The sequence below is a fragment of the Gadus chalcogrammus genome, chromosome 15 (assembly GCF_026213295.1).
Source record: "Gadus chalcogrammus isolate NIFS_2021 chromosome 15, NIFS_Gcha_1.0, whole genome shotgun sequence".
In the NCBI taxonomy this organism is placed as follows: Eukaryota; Metazoa; Chordata; class Actinopteri; order Gadiformes; family Gadidae; genus Gadus; species Gadus chalcogrammus.
Window position 1 is genome coordinate 8,819,004 of NC_079426.1, and position 20,000 is coordinate 8,839,003.

Sequence of the window (20,000 nt, forward strand, 5' to 3'; positions counted from 1 at the left end):
CACACATCCTTTAACCAAACCACACACCTGATACATGATATACACACACACACACTCTAACGAAAACACGTACCTCATACATGATATACACACAGACACACCCCCTCTACCCAGAACACGTACCTGATACATGATAAAGTAATAACAGCTGTAAGGTGAACCAGTAGAAGACGTACTTGAACAAGGCCACGCTGCCGATCACCCTCTCCAGCCCCGTCTCCTTGTTCTCCTGCAGGGGTCAAAGGTCAGGACAACGGTGACTCCGGGGTAGCATGGAGGTAACGGGGGGGGGTAGCAGGTGGGCAACGCGGGGGTAACGTGGGGTAGCATGGAGGTAACGCGGGGGGTAACGGGGGGTAACAGGGGGGTAACGCGGGGGGTAACAGGGGGGTAACGGGGCGGTAGCGGGGTAGGGCTGCTCTTACGTTCTCGGGCAGGGCCTTCACCAGCTCGCTGTGGGCCATGGGTCTGATGGACAGCTGGTGGATGATCTCCCTCCTGATGTCATCAGACGCCTCCACCTGCCCCACGCCCTGCACGTACCTCTCCCCTGACACACACACACATAAACACATTAACACACATAAGGACACGCATTAACACACACAAGGACACACATTAATGCCCACACACACACAAACCAGACACAGTAACACACTGTGGAGTGAGGCACTCACCAACGATCATGATGATGAGATGCAACATCTCCTCTATCAGAGTGTTGTTCTGCTGCACCACATCCTGGGGACACAGCACACGTCAGTACTACACACATACATCGCACATCAGTACTACACACAGACACGCAAATCATCAGTACTACACATACATGTGGCCTTGATGTTACAGAGACACTCTCTCTCTGTGTGTGTGTGTGTGTGTGTGTGTGTGTGTGTGTGTGTGTGTGTGTGTGTGTGTGTGTGTGTGTGTGTGTGTGTGTGTGTGTGTGTGTGTGTGTGTGTGTGTGTGTGTGTGTGTACCTTGTTGGCGTCCCTGTATCTCCTCCTGCAGTCCGCTGAGCTGAAGATGTGGAAGAGCTCAAAGCGGCTGAGCAGCACCATGAGGAAGTGGTTGGGGTCCATCATGGACGCCCCCACCTGCAACAACACCGCCATCAACACATCGCCATGGCAACCATGCAATAGGGGGGGCTGGGCCCACCTCCGAGGCTAAACCCCCTGTCTCCATAGCAACCAAGTAACCAGGCAACGTGGTCCTACCTGGAGCATGATGATGTCCTTGTCAAACATCTCCACTCGGCACTTCACGTTGTGGTAGTAGTAGATCTGGAACACACACACACACACACACACACACACACACACACACACACACACACACACACACACACACACACACACACACACACACACACACACACACACACACACACACACACACACACACACAGTGAGCCTCTAGACATGATGTATATAACCTGTCTGTGCGCTGCAGGGCCGCTCCCAGTACCTGGTTAATGAGTGAGAAGCCGTTCCTCCTCCACATCCCAGCATGCACCTGGGCACACAGCACCAGACACCGCAGGGGATGCTCTATGAGCATGGGGGGGCTCAGCTCACTCTGCAGGGACAGGGACATACACTCCGTTTAGACAGTTACACACACACACACACACACACACACACACACTGTATGCACAGTTACACTTAAAATCACTGTTACACAAACACACACACTGTATGCACAGTTCCACTAAACATCACAGTTACACACACTGCTGTACACACACACACTGTATGCGGTTCCACTAAACCTCACTGCTACACACACTGCCTGCGTGTACCCACCAGGGGGAGCTGTTCAGGGGAGCGGTTGGCCAGGTCCGTCTTACTGAGGAGGACGTGGAGCCCTGAGGAGGAGTCAACAGGAGGAGTCAGCAGGAGGAGACAGGAGGAGGAGTCAACAGGAGGAGGAGTCAACAGGAGGAGGAGTCAACAGGAGGAGGAGTCAGCAGGAGGAGACAGGAGGAGGAGTCAACAGGAGGAGGAGTCAACAGGAGGAGATAGGAGGGAGGAGTCAACAGGAGGAGTCAGCAGGAGGAGTCAGCAGGAGGAGTCAACAGGAGGAGGAGTCAACAGGAGGAGATAGGAGGGAGGAGTCAACAGGAGGAGGAGTCAACAGGAGGAGATAGGAGGGAGGAGTCAACAGGAGGAGGAGTCAACAGGAGGAGGAGTCAACAGGAGGAGGAGTAAACAGGAGGAGATAGGAGGGAGGAGTCAACAGGAGGAGACAGGAGGGAGGAGACAGCAGGGAGGAGTCAACAGGAGGAGACAGGAGGGAGGAGTCAACAGGAGGAGACAGCAGGGAGGAGTCAATAGGAGGAGAAAGCACCTCCATGTGAGGAGGCGCTCAGGGCTTAGCATGCTATGCTGCTGTTTAAGATGCTATGCTAGTGTTGAACATGCAACCTCATTGTTTAGCTTGTTATGCAAGAGTTAGGAGCTAAGATGCTATGCTAGCGTTGAACATGCTACCTCACTGTTTAGCGTGGTATGCTAGAGTTAGGAGCTAAGATGCTATGCTAGCGTTGAACATGCTACCTCACTGTTTAGCGTGTTATGCTAGAGTTAGGAGCTAAGATGCTATGTGTCCGTCTGACCTGCGAGCAGCCTGGAGACGGGCAGGTGGATGGAGACCCTCTCCTGGGACACGGGGTAGCGGATGGTGTCCACCATGTGACCCGCCAGGCTCAGGCTGATTGGCTGCTTGCCGTCGGTGAAGCCGCCGTGACACTGGCTCAGCGCCGTCAGACACTTCTGATAGGCCCTGATTAGGACCGTCTCCTGGGGGGGGGGTAAGGTTAGCGAGTGAGTGCAGTATAGTGAGTGAGTGAGTTAGTGTGTGGTATAGTGTGTGTAGTATAGTGTGTAGTTTAGTGTGTGTGTAGTATAGTGCGGCCCTCACATCGGGGGGGCACCATTCCTGCATCATGGTGATGATGTGTGTAGTATAGTGTGTGTGTAGTATAGTGTGCGCGTGTGTGTACTCACGTCAGTGGAGCACCTTGATGTTGTGTAGTATAGTGTGTGTGTAGTATAGTGAGCGTGTGTGTGTGTGTGTAGTATAGTGAGCGTGTGTGTGTACTCAAGTCAGTGGAGCACCTTGATGTTGTGTAGTATAGTGTGTGTGTAGTATAGTGAGCGTGTGTGTACTCACGTCGGTGGAGCACCACTCCTGCATCAGGGTGATGATGTGTGTAGTATAGTGTGTGTGTAGTATAGTGTGTGTGTAGTATAGTGAGCGTGTGTGTGTGTGTGTAGTATAGTGAGCGTGTGTGTGTACTCACGTCGGTGGAGCACCACTCCTGCATCAGGGTGATGATGTGTGTAGTATAGTGTGTGTTTAGTATAGTGAGCGTGTGTGTGTGTGTGTAGTATAGTGAGCGTGTGCGTGTACTCACGTCGGTGGAGCACCACTCCTGCATCAGGGTGATGATGTGCGTGAGCTTCATCTGCAGGGTGAAGGCCGCCTCCCACTCCGGCTCCATCTCAATGTGCTGCCCAACCTGCCTCACCACGGGGTCCATGCCCTGAGACAGACAGACAGACGGACAAGTTGTGGCGGCAGTGGCGATAACGATGGCCTGTGCGTGCGTGCGAGAGTGTGCATATGTACCTGCATGCACTTGAGCAGCTCCAGAAAGGAGTCCAGACCTTCTAGAAACTTCTCCCTGAGCTGATCGCTCCATTCAGTAGGACGGGTGATGAGGACATACCTGGAGATAGACCACCGATCAATCACACAGCCGAATAATCACTACACAGCCAATCACCACACACTGCCGATCAATCACCACACACAGCCGATCAATCACCACACACAGCCGATCAATCACCACTGGAGGACTAGGTGGGTCCTGGTCTAGGGGGACTAGGTGGATCCTGGTCCAGGAGGACTAGGTGGATCCTGGTCCAGGGGGACTAGGTGGATCCTGGTCCAGGAGGACTAGGTGGGTACCGGTGAAAGAAGGACTCACTTTAGGTCTCCGATGAGGCTCTGCACGCGTCTGAACTTGAAGGCCTGCAGGGCGGTGTAACGTTCGAACTGGAAGCGGCCCTGAAGGTCCCGGTGCCTCAGGTGGTCCACGAAGGTTCTGATGATGGTGGTCATCAGGTTCTCCTCCACCATCAGCATCCGGGCCTGGAGCGCGCACGCGCACGCACACGCACACACACACACACACACACACACACACACACACTTCAGATCTCTAAGCAATAGAGAAAACGTTACACATTACACTGTTATCAGTGTTATCAGTCTGGTCCCTGACTAGTTACTAGTCATCTACTCATTAGTTATCTTAGCTACTCAGCTCACGCTGGTTTAGGGCTGCACGATTAGGGGCAAATATGATTATCACGATTATTTTGATCAATATTGATATCACGATTTATTACCACGATTATTCATTTGATTGACAAATATTTTTGGTCACGTAAACATAACACTGCTTTAACATCCGTGATCCATTGTGCTTCATTCCTGCTAATGTACAAATCTTTGCATACATAACACCAACTTAAATCAACAGGGCACAGATTTCACAATGTTTAAATTGTAAAAGATTTGTTCAACTTGTAAATAAGGTGTTTATAATAAAATAAAGGATTACTTAAATAAATATACCATCACCGAATGCAACAGAATCAGAACAATTCAATGCAGGACTATGCAGGAAAGGCATTGCCTTATAGCCGAGTCCTAGACGTTTTGCATACAGTGCAGGTAGTGCCACTATGGAAAATAATGGCGCAAGGGGACAACGTACTTTTTGTCCTGTATGTTTATCACTTTCTTGAAGCCTACATTACTGACGGTGTTTATTGGACACAAGTCTTTGTGATTGAATTGGTGATTTTGGTGCGTCTTTGTGACCTGGATGAACACGGTGTCGCGCTGTACAGGGCTCGCTTTTATGGAAGTCTGAGTTGACGTGGGACAACTCGCGTTAGCAGCCGATGCAACACTTTTAGCCTCTATGCATTCGTCATACTCTATTAGTGATGCGTTTTCAGGTGGCTGAATAAATGAGTTGTCTTGCGGCGCTGGCACCGCTCTACGGCACTCTTTGCATATTGTTAATGTAGCTTGCGCTAAATCCGAAATATTTCCAGAGAACAAGACGATAATCCGCGACGAGGAAAGAGCTCTTCGACTTCTACTGTCTCAGACATTTTAATGTCGTTTCTTTTCTTTCAAAGTATTGGCTCAGCCTTGTCCAGGCTGCCTCCAGTAGACTCGGTTTCAGGCTTCGCACCGCGGTGCATTTTGTGCTGGACTCACGCAGACAGCATGTGTAAAGGAGCACTTGTTTTGCCTTGCAGCAGAGCCAGAGCATATACTGCATGGACGGTGCACGCTTACTATTATATACTTTTTGCGGAGCATGCGTTATTTGATCTTTTTATTTGACGCATTTTTTAAATCGCGAGATCACATGCATTTTATCGTGGGAAGCCAATATCGTCATCGTAATAAAAATTCAGGACTACCCCCAGCAGCAGCAAGGTCATGTGACAGGTCATGTGACGATACTCACCAATGAGGGCACGGTGAATATTTGCACAGAGAGGTCAGTGATGGAGAACTCTCTGTCGTGGTCGTCCCTGACGTAGTCGCTCTGCAAGCTCTCATAGTTCTAGCGGTGGGTGGGGGAGGGGGGGAGAGGGCGGAGGCAGGGTGGGGGGGGAGAGAGAAGAAGAGAGAGGGTGTGTGGTCGTCGTGGTTACTCACCATGGTCGGCACGGTGAAGAGCTGAACAGACAGTGAGGTCACTGACACTACGCGCTCGTGGTCGTCATCCATAAAATCTGTCTGCAGGGATCTGTAGTTCTAAAGGGGGGGAGGGGGGAGCATCACCTCCAGGTCAGAGGTCACGACCGAGGTGCTGCAGTAGGTCAGAGGTAAGGCTGGTCGGACCAGGCTGACTCAGATCACACTGGTGAACGTATCCTAGCTGAGATGCTACTTTATATTCTCGTACTGCGGACCCTTGACACATGACACAAAGACCTAATATCATTCAATAGTTCTTCTAAAACATGACGAGTCCAACCAAGTGGGCTAAAATAAAACGACCCAATGAAAGTGGCACAGGTAGAGCATCACTGCAGCTGCTACTGAGTACATAACTGATTGGCTGCTGTCTAACCCATCATATCGGCCCTTTCAATATCGTGGGCGGGGCCTAGTGCAGCTTAAGGCGGTAAATTATACTGCGGAACAGGAAATCAATTCCATTGTCTGCCTTCGTGATGGGTTCTGATGGTTCTGAGGGATTTAGGGGGGTTCTGGTTCTGATGGGGACTGAGAGGTTCTAAGCGGGTTCTAAGCGGGTTTTGAGGGGGTTCTAAGCGGACTTACCTTAGCAAACTGGAGGGCAAACAGCTTCTTGTACTTGAGGTCCATGAGCAGGCTGTTCATGAGGAGCTGGTGGTAGACGTTCCTGGCCCCTGGACACAAGAGACCAATCAGAGAACTTCCTAGCGAACCAGGACTCCCCCAACAATAGGACTAGGACACCTCCACTAACTAGCCCTGCAGGGCCATACATCCAGGGGCCATGAGGGGGAGGTAGGAGGAGGTCCTCACCTTTCCACATTTTGGAGTCACAGAGCATCAGGGTGTCCACCAGGGAGGAGTTCTCCCCCTCCGGCCCGTTCTGGAGACCCACCTGGCACAGCAGCCTCCTGAGACCATCTACACACACAAACACACACAAACACACGAACACACGAACACACACACACACACACGAGAAAAGACCGATAAGGAGAGAGGAGAGAAGGCCAGTATCCTATGATGTGTCCTAGGTGAGGAACCTAGGATGTGTCCTACGCCCTACCTGAGGATCCTATGATGTGTCCTAGGCCCTACCTGAGGATGCTATAATGTGTCCTAGGTCCTACCTGAGGATGCTATGATGTGTCCTAGGTCCTACCTGAGGATGCTATGATGTGTCCTAGGCCCTACCTTGGGATCCTATGATATGTCCTACGACCTACCTGAGGATCCTATGACGTGTCCTAGGCGAGGGTGCTATGATGTGTCCTAGGCCCTACCTGAGGATCCTAGAATGTGTCCTAGGTCCTACCTGAGGATGCTATGATGCATCCTAGGCCCTACCTGAGGATCCTTTGATGTGTCCTAGGCCCTACCTGAGGATCATATGATGTTCCTAGGCCCTACCTGAGGATCATATGATGCATCCAAGGCCCTACCTGAGGATGCTATGATGTGTCCTAGGCCCTACCTGAGGATGCTATGATGTGTCCTAGGCCCTACCTGAGGATGCTATGATGTGTCCTTGGTCCTACCTGAGGAACCTATGATGTGTCCTAGGTCCTACCTGAGGATGCTATGATGTGTCCTAGGTCCTACCTGAGGATACTAAGATGTGTCCTAGGCCCTACCTGAGGATGCTATGATGTGTCCTAGGTCCTACCTGAGGATGCTATGATGTGTCCTAGCCAGGTGAGGGTCCTGAGGGCGAAGCACTGGTGGGCAACCACAGAGGAGTGCATCACCTGCACCCTGAGGGGCCGAGACTGACGGCTGGTGTTCCTCTGGAACACACAAACACACATTATACACACACACACACACACACACACACACACACACACACACACACACACACACACACACACACACACACACACACACACACACACACACACACACACACACACACACACACACACACACACACACAGTGAGGGTTCACCAGGACTCACCACGATGACGGCCTTGGCCTGGTCACAGAACTGGAAGTCCCCGAAACGAACCGACTTCCTCCCCTGGGGAACAGACAACCACACACCCATCAGGAGGGCTGCTGGGCGCCCCACAGGTCTGAGGTCTGGAGGAATGGTCACCCCCAGAAGAACAGACTGGCCCACCCCGGGCGGTGGTCTAGGGGGTCTAGGCGGTGGTCTAGGGGGGCCAGGTGGTGATCTAGGGGGTTTAGGCAGTGGTCTAGGGGTCTAGGGGCCCAGGCGGTGGTCTAGGGGGTGGTCTAGGGGTCCTACCTCTCGGTCCACGGTGGTGGCGAAGCTGACCGCCTCCTTCTGGGTGCAGTTGACGGCCTTCTGCAGCGTGTAGATCACCTGCTCGTAGGTGTGGACCTCGTCGTTGAACAGCATGCAGTAGTACGTATCCCCGCGGTCCCTGTGGACACATTACAGAGGTATCTATCCCCACGGTCTGTAAACACACATTACAGAGGTATCTATCCCCACGGTCTGTAAACACACATTACAGAGGTATCTATCCCCGCGGTCTGTAAACACACATTACAGAGGTATCTATCCCCACGGTCTGTAAACACACATTACAGAGGTATCCATCCCCGCGGTCTGTAAACACACATTACAGAGGTATCTATCCCCACGGTCTGTAAACACACATTACAGAGGTATCTATCCCCACGGTCTGTAAACACACATTACAGAGGTATCTATCCCCACGGTCTGTAAACACACATTACAGAGGTATCTATCCCCGCGGTCTGTAAACACCGATTACAGAGGTATCTATCCCCGCGGTCTGTAAACACACATTACAGAGGTATCTATCCCCACGGTCTGTAAACACACATTACAGAGGTATCTATCCCTGCGGTCTGTAAACACACATTACAGAGGTATCCATCCCCGCGGTCTGTAAACACACATTACAGAGGTATCCATCCCCGCGGTCTGTAAACACACATTACAGAGGTATCTATCCCCGCAGTCTGTAAACACAGATGACAGAAGTATCTATCCCCCGCTATAAACACATATAACAAGTATCTATCCCCCGCTATAAACACATATAACAGAAGTATCTAGCCCCGCGGTCTGTGAACACACATTACAGTAGTACCTGTCTCTGCACTGTAAACATACAAACATTCAATCAATACTCAGTGAGTGTGTGACTGAGTGTGTGCGCGTTTGTGTCACCGTATGTGAGTGTGTTTGTGTGTCTGTGTGTGCGTGTCTGTGTGTGCGTGCGTGTGTCTGTGTGTGCGTGTCTGTGTCTGTGTCTATGTGTGCGTGTGTCTGTGTGTGCGTGTCTGTGTCTGCGTGTGCGTGTCTGTGTCTGTGTCTATGCGTGCGTGTGTGTGTGTCTGTGTGTGCGTGTCTGTGTCTGCGTGTGCGTGTCTGTGTCTGTGTCTATGCGTGCGTGTGTCTGTGTGTGCGTGTCTGTGTCTGTGTCTGCGTGTGCGTGTCTGTGTCTGTGTGTGTGCGTGCGTACGGGGGGTCCAGCCCAGGGGGCAGCAGGTCTTCCTTGTCCCAGGTCAACATGTCCACCGCGTACTTGAGGACGACGGAGAAGATGTTGTAACCGCGGGCAACCATGTCCTCTGACAGCTGGGCCAGGGGGTCCTGGGGGGACACGGAGCGTCAGCACCCGGCTGCCCACGAGCCCTCGGGCAAGACAGGTATTCACACACACAGAGAGGGAGACAGACGGATAGACACACAGAGAGAGAGACAGAGATAGAGACAGAGACACACCCAGACAGACAGACAGACAGAGTCACAGACAGACACAGAGAGAGAGAGACAGAGAGACACAGACACACAGACAGACAGACAAACATAGTGAGAGAGACAGAGAGAGAGAGTGAGACGGATAGACAGACAGGGGGAGAGAGAGAGACAGAGAAAGACAGAGAGAGAGAGTGAAACGGATAGACAGACAGGGGGAGAGAGAGAGAGACAGAGAAAGACAGAGAGAGAGAAAGATAGAGAGACAGAGAGAGAGAGAGTGAGACAGACACAGACAGACAGACAGACAGACAGACAGAGGCTTGCCTGCAGAGAGCAGTCACTGCTGTTGGCTTGGTGTTTGTGACAGTAAGGACCCTTCTTCCAGGCCTCCGTATCGCCACAGTCACAGAACCCCCCTCCCCCCGACGTGGTCATCTAGAGAGAGACACAGAGGGCGAGAGAGACAGGGAGAGGGAGACAGAGAGAGCGAGAGACACACAGAGGGCAAGAGAGTGAGAGAAAGAAAGAGAACGAGAGAGATTATATAACCCATAAACAACAAAAGATTTAAATCTGTAGTCTGAAATAAATTTGTTTTGATCCTCATCACTCATCTATAACAGAGTGAGGCGGTCACTCCTCTATTACAGAGTGAGGCGGTCAGTCCTCTATTACAGAGTGAGGCGGTCACTTCTCTATTACAGAGTGAGGCGGTCACTCCTCTATAACAGAGTGAGGCGGTCACTCCTCTACAACAGAGTGAGGCGGTCACTCCTCTACAACAGAGTGAGGCGGTCACTCCTCTATAACAGAGTGAGGCGGTCACTCCTCTATAACAGAGTGAGGCGGTCACTCCTCCAAACTCTGGTATAATGCAGACAACTGCACAGGACGATGACGTCCTCACAACACCCCGGTAACGGTAACCAGGCAACAGCAAAAATTCAAAACCAGGAGGAAGAAAACTGTGCACGTCTGCTCCAGCTCGCCCTCTCTCTCCCTTTCTCTCCCCCTCCCTCTCTATTAATTTAATTTCAAAGTGCTTTATTGGCACTGCTAAATATCACATGTTGCCAAAGCAGCACTGCTTTGTTCCTCTCTCCCTCTCATTTTCTCTCCCTCTCCCTCCCTCCAACCCTCACTCTCTCCCTCTCGATTTCTTTCTCTTAATTCTTATAAGTTGTGTGTGCGTGTGCGTGTGTGTGTGTGTGTGTGTGTGTACTCACCCTGTAGCGGTGCTCTTTATGGATGCTGCCCAAGAAACACTGCATGCAGAGGACGCATGTGGGGTCTGCTGCACACTCCCTGCACACACACACACACACACTCGTCATCTCTAGATGTATTCCACGCAGGTCTTGTTGACTCAGTATTACAGCAGCAGCCGAGTATATGCACAGAACATAGTGCACGTGTGTTCTATCAACGTGTTCCTACACATGCTTGTGTACATCCTGGGTGTGGGATGCTGACCTGCAGGAGTAGGTGGGCTCCCCCACTTTGAAGACGTGTCCACACAGCTGGGAGGGCTGGCTGCTGTTCTCCAGCCGGGCCAGGGCCAGGGCCGGCTCCTCCCCCAGAAGGTACCATTCCAGGGGGGCCAGGAGCAGCAGGGGCGCCAGCAGGTCCTCACTGCTGGGGTTGAGGTTGGGCCCAAGGCAGTAGATCTTGGGGACGTAGAGAGCGAGGTGCTGGTAGACCTCTTTGTGGAGGTCTGAGGCCTGGAGCCATGCCTGCAGGGGGTTGGTAGTTAGCATGGAGCTATTGTTAGCATGGGGCTATGCTGTGTTCACAGGGAGCTGAAGTTAGCATCGGGCTATGCTGTGTTCACAGGGAGCTGTGGTTAGCATGGGGCTATGCTGTGTTCACAGGCAGCTGTAGTTAGAATGGGGCTATGCTGTGTTCACAGGCAGCTGTAGTTAGCATGGGGCTATGCTGTGTTCACAGGGAGCTGTTGTTAGCATGGAGCTATGCTGTGTTCACAGTTCACAGGCAGCTGTAGTTAGCATGGGGCTATGCTGTGTTCACAGGGAGCTGTTGTTAGCATGGAGCTACGGTGCGTTTACAGGGAACCAGTGAGCAAGAGCATGGGTTGTTAAACCGTGTAAGCTGGTAGGGAATAGGTAAGGTTTACCAAACCCTAGGTACGGTGAGGTCACGTATTGAGGAACCAGACCCTAAACACATATTTGTTTATTTCAAATCAGCAGATAATACATCCTACTCCTAGGGGCCGTTAAGACGCACTTATGCACGCAAATTATAGTCCTTCTGACAGTGCAGCTTTCTCTGCATGACATAATGCGTGGCAGATATCATGTTACTAGCCAGAAAGCTAGCCAGCACCCGTACACAGCAGTGTCCCCCGAGCTATCTATAGCCCCGCGAAGCCTGAGAGGCTAGCTGTTAAAGATGAGACAACCTCCACTCTCAGCTCACCAGGCTGAACCTGGTGATCTGAACCTGGTGCTAGCCTAACCCTACACCCCTAGACTCTCTAACCCTACACCCTGAGACTCTCTAACCCTGCACCCCCAGACTCTCTGACCCTACGCTCCCAAACCAACAGTACATAACGTCAGAGGACCGCGGCCTGGGTGTTATTCTCACCCACCAGGACCAGAGCCACCTGTTAGCGTTATGCTGCGGAGTGCGTCTGCCAACATTGATGTGGCTGCAGATTCCTGCCCTGCATCACGATCCTCTTAGCTAAGCCTGATTAGCTACGGTGACGTCCCCGATAACACGAACTGCCGCAGAGTATCGAGGGTTTCCAAAGGAACCTGCTGCTGTCTGGCTCAGGTGAGGTCCTCATTGAGCCAGCAGGTGGTTCTACTGCTGAACAGTTTGTCCCTAAAACTGGAACGGAGGAAAGGGACTTATGTGCTACTGACAGAATGTCCTGTTTCCAGCCCAACGTGGAGAAATGCAACACTGGCACCTGTATGTTGTCATTTCTATTCAGATTTGAATTAAACCTAAATATTCGTGCTAATTGACAGTTGGTCATAGTAATGCACAACTCTGATACAAATGTAATGCATCTAAAATATTGTAACATGTCACTCGACATGAACTATGATATACGGTCAAGTGAGGCTGGTAAGGCAATATTATACTTCTATATTTAAATTAACCTTTTTGTAAAAATGGCCTCGGTGCTTCCAATAGGACGGGATAAACCGGTGGGTCTGCTCTGCTGTCTGACAAACAATACAAGAGACAACCAATTCCTACCACAGGAATGGTATTGGCATTCCTGTATGACAACAACAATAACAACAACAACAACAACAACAACAGATGAAGAGCTGGATCACATGATCAGCCTGCATGCGGAGCAGGCCCGAGAGGCGCTGCAGAGACTAGCAGCACGACGCTGCAGAGACTAGTCTCTGAGAGTCTCTGTCTAGAGACTAGACGCTGCAGAGACTAACAACAACCAATCAGTCAAATGTTGGGGCATCAAAAGTCCCTCATTGACAATCATCTCACCTGGATGTTGTTGTCAACCAGCCTGGTTAGCAGTTCACAACAACCTATCAGTCAAACGTTGGGGCATCAAAAGTCCCTCACTGACATCATCTCACCTGGATGTTGTTGTCATACAGCCTGGTTAGCACGGAGCTAACGCTAGCCTACCAGATGTTATCATATAGCCTTGTTAGCCCGGAGCTAACGCTAGTACACCTGATGTTATTATATAGCCCTGTTTATCACAGAGTTAACGCTAGTCTACCAGATGTTATCGTACAGCCTTGTTAGCACGGAGCTAACGCTAGTACAACAGATGTTGTCATGTAGCCTTGTTAGCAAGGAGCTAACGCTAGTTTTCCAGATGCTGTAATGTAGCCTTGTTAGCACGGAGCTAATAATGGCCTATCAGATGCTGTCATGTAGCATTGTAAGCACGGAACTAGCCTAGCCTACCAGATGTTGTCCTGTAGTCTCATTAGCCAGGAACTAGCCTAGCCTACCAGATGTTGTCATGTAGCCTTGTAAGCACGGAACTATCCTAGCCTAGCTACCGAGGCCGGGCAGCTCCGCTGAGAAAACAACAACTCGCCCAACAGAAATGTTGTCGCGTTAATCGGTTTAAAACAGCCCGACCACCCTGCCAGGCTGGCGGGGAGAGGGCTGCAGCGCGGGGAGGCGACTGTCGCTTACCGAGGCGGTGTCTTTGGCTGAGAAACGGAGGAACTCGGAACATATCGCAGAAGAGACTTCTCGGTCCGACTCGGCTGTAGCCATCTTCCACTGCCTCCTCCTCCTCCTCCTCCCGTCGGGTCTTAGGAACCGGAAACCGATGAGCAGACCAGCTGATCAGTACTTTACTATTACTACTTTATTAATGTGTAAGATACAATATTTTGCACATCTCTCTCTCTCTCTCTCTCTCTCTCTCTCTCTCTCTCTCTCTCTCTCTCTCTCTCTCTCTGTATCTATATATATATATATATATCTATATATATATATATATATATATATATATATATATATATATATATATATATATATATATATATATATATATATATATATATATATATATATCAATATCTCTCTCTCTCTCTCTCTCTCTCCACTCTCTCCACTCTCTCCTCTCTATATATTTATATTATTATATTGAAGTAATTACTGTTTGGGCATTTTCAAGTAAACATTTATTAAATCCAACACACAAAAAAATACATGCATCGGAATTATACGTCTTTCAATCATTTAATGTATGCATCAAAATATTTTTTGGTAAATATATTTCTCGCTGCACAAGGATTGAAACTGTTATCAAGCATAAATAATTTGGATTGATGAAGTCCTGGCTCTGGTGCAGTCCTTGTTTAGTCCTCAGGGATAGACCCGGTGTTATAGACACATTCCACCTGTCATACACACATTCTACCTGTTAGAGATACATTCAACCTGTGTAAGTCTACCTGTGTAAGTCTACCTGTGTTAGAGTTTAAGTCTACCTGTGTTAGAGGCAGAGTCTACCTGTGTTAGAGGTAAACGTCTACCTGTGTAAATCTACCTGCGTTAGAGGTAAGTTCTACCTGTGTAAGTCTACCTGTGTTAGTGGTAGAGTCTACCTGTGTTAAAGGTAAAGTCTATCTGTGTTAGAGGTAAAGTCTACCTGTGTTGGAGGTAGAGTCTACCTGTGTAAATCTACCTGTGTTAGAGGTAGAGTCTACCTGTGTAAATCTACCTGTGTTAGAGGTAGAGTCTACCTGTGTTAGAGGTAAAGTCTACGTGTGTTAGAGGCCCCTCTCCCATCACAGAATGTGGTTCTCCAGATGTTGACCTCCAGAACTACCCCCAGGATTCTAAACCGACAGAACACAGAACAGAACAACACATCTTTCAGCTCCAGGTCTGCTATTGATTCCAGTCACTCAAGCACTCTCCACGTTGGATTACGAGGATGATGAGGATGGAATGAGTTCAGGTGTAGCAGTGACATCATCCGAGCCTGGTTCCTCCAATCCACCTGGACCGGCTCCGGTCCGGACCAGGTGGTCCAGGAGGGCCCGGATCTCGTTCAGCTGGGCCCTGACGGACTGCAGCTCCTGGTTCTGCTGGGTCTGGGACTCCTGGAGCCGAGCGAGGACCGTCTCCCCGGGCTGGTCCTGAGAGGAACCACTGGACCTCCTGCTGCTACTGGGCCACGGGGGGGGGGGGGGGGATAGGAGGCGGGAGAGGAGGTAGAAGAGGGGGAGGAGGGAGAGGAGGTAGAGGAGGGGGAGGAGGGAGAAGAGGGAGAGGAGGGAGTGGAGGAGGGGGAGGAAGAGGAGGAGGAGGAGGGGGAGGAGGGAGAGGAGGAGGAGGAGGGAGAGGAGGGGGAGGAGAGAGAGGAGGGGGAGGAGGGAGAGGAGGGAGAGGAGGAGGAGTTCAAGTTCGGAGGAGGAGGGGTTCAAGTTTGAAATAAGCACAAAAATATAATTCCGTAACCTTTAGTGAATAAGTATTTCATTTGACATAAGAATTGGGACTTTGTAAGCTACACATAAATACACATCACTTTGGAGACGAACCCCGCACGCAGAAATTCAAGACTTAGACGCTACCTCCACTCTACCACTCTCTCACGGAGACACACTGCGCAACATTAATCATTGCCTACATAAGGTCCAACAAGGACGTTCAAATAGTGAATACCCTCTGATGAGAACCTGTATCTCTCATAAAGAATATTCTAAAGCAATGCCAAGGGATCGAATCGGTCCCGAAAGACCCTCTGTCAACAGAGAGATCCCTGTATGGGCTCCGAGGTCAAAGGGAACACCCACAAATGGTGACGACATTGTCAAATGAGGGGCTAGGAAGCTGCGTAGCTGATCTAACACGATAGACTTGGCTGATAACCTGCTCCCAACCAGGTTTGGTTGACAGCATAAGTCACCATGGTGGTACAGCGATACTAAAAGAGAGCGACTTTCGTGTCACAGCTAACCCAGGCTTTGAGCGCAACACACTTCGCTAACCCACTAATCGAGGTTCGTAGTAAACCCCACAAGTCTCACTTTACCTGAACCTCAGTCTGGTGGTCCGGCCTTTACCTGGGGTTCTGCTGAGTTTGCTTCTGGTTCTGATGGGTCTGCTTCTGGTTCTGCTGGCTCTCCTGGGTCTGACCGGTATGCCTCTGGTTCCTTGTCTGCCTTTGGTTCTGCTCTGGAGTGTCGCTATTCGTTTTCTGGATCTCCAGGAACTCATCCAGGCTCTCCTACAGAACCCACACATTGTTACTAACACATCTACATACTGATTCACACCTCACACACACCCATGCACAAACACACTCACAAACACATTTACACAATAGACACACACATACACCAACGTACGCCCTCACAGACAGACAGACAGACAGACAGACAGACAGACAGACAGACTGACTGACTGACTGACAGCAGCACCTTGAAGGTGGAGGCGAGGCTGGTCATCTGCTGGTGCTGGACGGCGTCGGTGTTGAGGTCGTGGTCGTAGCACTCCGCCAGCGGCGCACAGTGGACCTGGATGTGACGGTGGTCATAGAAACGGCGCAGGAAGGGGATGGTGTCCTCCACCTGCAGGATGATGGCCGCCTGCTGCATGACCGCGTTGGCCTGGGCGTTGTCATATACCCTGACACACAGACAGGTGGTCACACAGACAGGTACTCACACAACCTGACAGACATGTAGTCAGATCCCTGACATACAGACAGGTGGTCAAACACCCTGACAGACAGACAGGTGGTCAAACACCCTGACACACAGACAGGTAATCATACACCCTGACAAACAGACAGGTGGTCACACAGACAGGTAGTCACACACCCTGACACACAGACAGGTAGTAATACACCCTGACACACAGACAGGTGGTCACACAGACAAGTAGTCACACACCCTGACACACAGACAGATAGTCACACACCCCTGACACACAGCCAGGTAGTCACACTCCCTTACAGACCTCGGCAAGGTGTCAGACAGGCAGGTAGACAGACATCTGGAAGATGTCAGACAGACAGGCAGACAGACAGGCAGACAGACAGACCTTTGGAAGGTGTTAGACGGACAGGCAGACAGACGGACAGACCTCTGGAAGGTGTCCGACAGACAGGCAGACAGACCTCTGGAAGGTGTCAGACAGACAGGCAGACAGACCTCTGGAAGGTGTCAGACAGCAGGGCGATGAGCAGGTTCATGCAGAGGATGGAGGACAGGAAGAGGAAGGTTCCACACAGCAGGTGGGCCATGGTGGAGTCCACCGTAACCATGGCGTCGAACTGGTACTCGTCCATCAGTGTCATGCGGTACAGGCTGTAGAGCAGCGTGGAGAAGGTCCGCATGCTCGGCACTGCGTCCTGCCCTGGGGGGGGGGGACGACACCTGTCTCACCTCACTGAGCCAGCAGCCTGTCTCACCTCTCAGAGCCAGTAGAGCATCCCTGTCTCACCTCACTGAGCCAGTAGCCTGTCTCACCTCACAGAGCCAGTAGCACACCTGTCTCACCTCACAGAGCCAGTATAACACACCTGTCTCACCTCGCAGAGCAAGTCAAGCACCTGTCTCACCTCACAGAGCCAGTATAACTCAACTGTCTTTCCTCGCAGAGCCAGCAGCAGACCTGTCTCTTTACCCTTTACCTCCGAAGATGATCCAGAAGGCGCAGGCGTACGGGATGAAGATCTCCACGTACAGGAAGAGGAAACGCATCACGTCGCCCACCACCTCCCCCAGCATCACGATGAAGGGGCCCATCACTCTGGAACGCAGAACACAGGCTGGTGGGCGGTCGTCACGGTAACGTGTCTCAGTCAACACGCTCGTCATATCTACTCATAGTTAAATCGCCCGGCTGATCCTATTGGCCAGCTGCCAACCTCATCTGTTGTTATGATTACCGGACACGTTACAAGGGGAACCCGAGTCCGGGGGGGGCGTGGCCTAGCCAGATGTCCGCCAGAGACACACCAAGACAAGCAGTGACCGATTACACAGGTTACCGTGGATACTCCTGCGTCACAGTTCAGTTTTCAATGCAGAAGGTGTGTGTGTGTGTGTGTGTGTGTGCGTGTGTGTGTACATGGAGCTGCCCAGAGCAACCAGAGACTGCTCCTGGTTATACTGGGAGCCGCCCAGTTGCACCAGGTTGTACTGGGAGCTGCCCAGTTGCAGCCGGCCTTACTTGAATGCTCGGACATGCTTGAGGACGCGCAGCCAGAGGAAGATGATGGTGACTGCGAAGAGGCGGACACTGGAGCTGTGGAAGGGGGCGGAGCCCAGGATGACGTCGGCCAGGTGGATGCCCACCGCCCCCGCCAGCAGGATGTACACCAGCCAATCAAAGATGTTCCTGGAACGCTAGCACCTTAGCATCACAGCTACCTCTCATAACGAAGCAGTGGTCAATGGTTCCTCATTGTGTGTCAGTGCATACGGGTTGGTTTTTGTGCGTGCGTGCGTGTGTGTGTGTACCAGAGATCCTGGAAGTAGGCCCACTTGGTCTGGTGGATCTGTCTGATCTGTTCCTGGAGGAAACTTCTCTCCTTCAAAACACAGATCAACATCTTTTTTAAATAATGCACACCCATGTACATTATTTCTGAAAAAATGCTGTGGAATAAACCAATCAGGATCCAGAGTTAACCCTGCTGTGGTATACACCAATCAGGATCCAGCATTAACCCTGCTGCGGTATGAACCAATCAGGATCCAGCATTAACCCTGCTGTCGTATAAACCAATCAGGATCCAGCATTAACCCTACTGCGGTAAGAAGCAATCAGGCTCCAGAGTTAACCCTGCTGTGGTATTATTAACCAATCAGGCTCCAGAGTTAACCCTGCTTTGGTATTAACCAATCAGGCTCAAGCGCTCGGATCCCAGTGTTCCTAGTAGACGGACCTCGGGCCACATGGGGTGGGAGAGGAGCAGGTCGGAGGAGATGTGGCCCTGGGCCCAGGTCTTCCAGAGGAGCAGCCTCCTCCTGGAGATGAGGATCTCCTTCACCTCCCTCAGCACCTCCTCCGCCAGCAGGAGCAGAGCTACCACCAGGAGCAGCACTCTCCACCAGTCCTACACACACACGCGCACACACACACACACACACACACATGCACACGCACACGCACGCACACGTAGACACACACACACACATTTATATTGAGGTATGTACGTGTGTAGAGGTATATGAATGGTGTATATGTGTGTGTACGCGTGCGTGCGTATGTGAGTAAGTGTGTGTGTGTGTGTGCGTGTGTGTGCGTGCGTGTGTGACCTCCGACCTGAGGCAGGATGTAGGGCTTGGGCGTGTCAGAGATGGAGATGGCCACGGTCGTCCAGGCAACGATAAACAGAATGTTTAGGATGAGGAGCAGCCACGCCCCTAGCCTGGACATGAGTGACAGGTGAGTAAAATGGGTTTAGACCAGGAGGAGAGGAGAGGAGAGGAGGAGGAGGAGGAGAGAGGAGAGGAGGAGGAGGAGAGGGGAAGAGAGAAGAGGAGGAGGAGGAGGAGGAGGAGGAGAGGAGGAGAGGGGGAGAGAGAAGAGTAGGAGGAGGAGGAGGAAGAGGAGGAGGAGGAGGAGGAGGAGAGAGGAGAGAAGGAGGAGAGAGAAGAGGAGGAGGAGGAGGAGGAGAAAGGAGAGGAGGAGAGGGGGAGAGAGAAGAGGAGGAGGAGGAGGAGGAGGAGGAGAGAGGGGGAGGAGAGGGGCAGACCTCCCGTAGAGGTTCCACTTGGTCTGGATCAGTTTGAGGACGACCGGGTGCGTGATGAGCTCCAGACAGCCTTTGCTCACGATCAGCTCCAGCTGGGGCAGGTGGGAGATCAGAGGTCAGACGTCAGAGGTCAGAGATCCGAGGTCCATATCCTGATAGTATCTACATGGAGGTCACCCCTGTTATCCACTTACTGGAGACCGGGGCTCACTGGAGGGCTGCTCTGGGTCTGGGGAGGAGAGGGTACAGCTGAGAGCAGGGCTGGGGTCACGGACTACAGTCACTGAACG

The 20,000-nt window shown here is 51.4% G+C and overlaps 2 protein-coding genes across 4 annotated transcripts in view; both read right to left on the bottom strand.

The window, feature by feature from the left end:
- The window catches only part of ubr2 (ubiquitin protein ligase E3 component n-recognin 2), a 25,446-nt gene extending 11,654 nt beyond the window's left edge, over positions 1-13,792 (bottom strand). For 2 of the 3 annotated variants that reach the window (XM_056609347.1, XM_056609346.1), the window contains exons 1-22: positions 13,674-13,792; positions 10,980-11,239; positions 10,733-10,811; positions 9,831-9,941; positions 9,268-9,398; positions 8,055-8,193; positions 7,761-7,823; positions 7,469-7,589; positions 6,616-6,723; positions 6,388-6,476; positions 5,758-5,856; positions 3,998-4,161; positions 3,637-3,736; positions 3,422-3,550; positions 2,621-2,804; positions 1,809-1,870; positions 1,471-1,581; positions 1,221-1,286; positions 981-1,097; positions 678-741; positions 426-550; positions 177-229 (exon numbers count right to left, since the gene is read on the bottom strand). In XM_056609347.1, coding sequence (XP_056465322.1) covers positions 177-229; positions 426-550; positions 678-741; positions 981-1,097; positions 1,221-1,286; positions 1,471-1,581; positions 1,809-1,870; positions 2,621-2,804; positions 3,422-3,550; positions 3,637-3,736; positions 3,998-4,161; positions 5,758-5,856; positions 6,388-6,476; positions 6,616-6,723; positions 7,469-7,589; positions 7,761-7,823; positions 8,055-8,193; positions 9,268-9,398; positions 9,831-9,941; positions 10,733-10,811; positions 10,980-11,239; positions 13,674-13,757 — 2,459 coding nt within the window. In that variant the 5' untranslated portion in view covers positions 13,758-13,792. Of the gene's footprint in view, positions 1-176; positions 230-425; positions 551-677; positions 742-980; positions 1,098-1,220; positions 1,287-1,470; positions 1,582-1,808; positions 1,871-2,620; positions 2,805-3,421; positions 3,551-3,636; positions 3,737-3,997; positions 4,162-5,563; positions 5,663-5,757; positions 5,857-6,387; positions 6,477-6,615; positions 6,724-7,468; positions 7,590-7,760; positions 7,824-8,054; positions 8,194-9,267; positions 9,399-9,830; positions 9,942-10,732; positions 10,812-10,979; positions 11,240-13,673 lie in introns of all 3 variants that reach the window. The other variant, XM_056609345.1, reaches the window with a different exon arrangement.
- Positions 13,793-14,920: 1,128 nt separating this feature from the next.
- Positions 14,921-20,000, bottom strand: part of si:ch73-193i2.2 (transient receptor potential cation channel subfamily A member 1) — an 8,623-nt gene continuing 3,543 nt past the window's right edge. Inside the window, exons 7-17 of the mRNA XM_056609932.1 lie at positions 19,905-19,939; positions 19,711-19,802; positions 19,278-19,383; positions 18,898-19,068; positions 18,470-18,540; positions 18,180-18,347; positions 17,638-17,756; positions 17,156-17,360; positions 16,409-16,628; positions 16,064-16,227; positions 14,921-15,164 (exon numbers count right to left, since the gene is read on the bottom strand). Of these exons, the coding sequence (XP_056465907.1) occupies positions 14,921-15,164; positions 16,064-16,227; positions 16,409-16,628; positions 17,156-17,360; positions 17,638-17,756; positions 18,180-18,347; positions 18,470-18,540; positions 18,898-19,068; positions 19,278-19,383; positions 19,711-19,802; positions 19,905-19,939 (1,595 nt within the window). The remainder of the gene's footprint in view (positions 15,165-16,063; positions 16,228-16,408; positions 16,629-17,155; positions 17,361-17,637; positions 17,757-18,179; positions 18,348-18,469; positions 18,541-18,897; positions 19,069-19,277; positions 19,384-19,710; positions 19,803-19,904; positions 19,940-20,000) is intronic.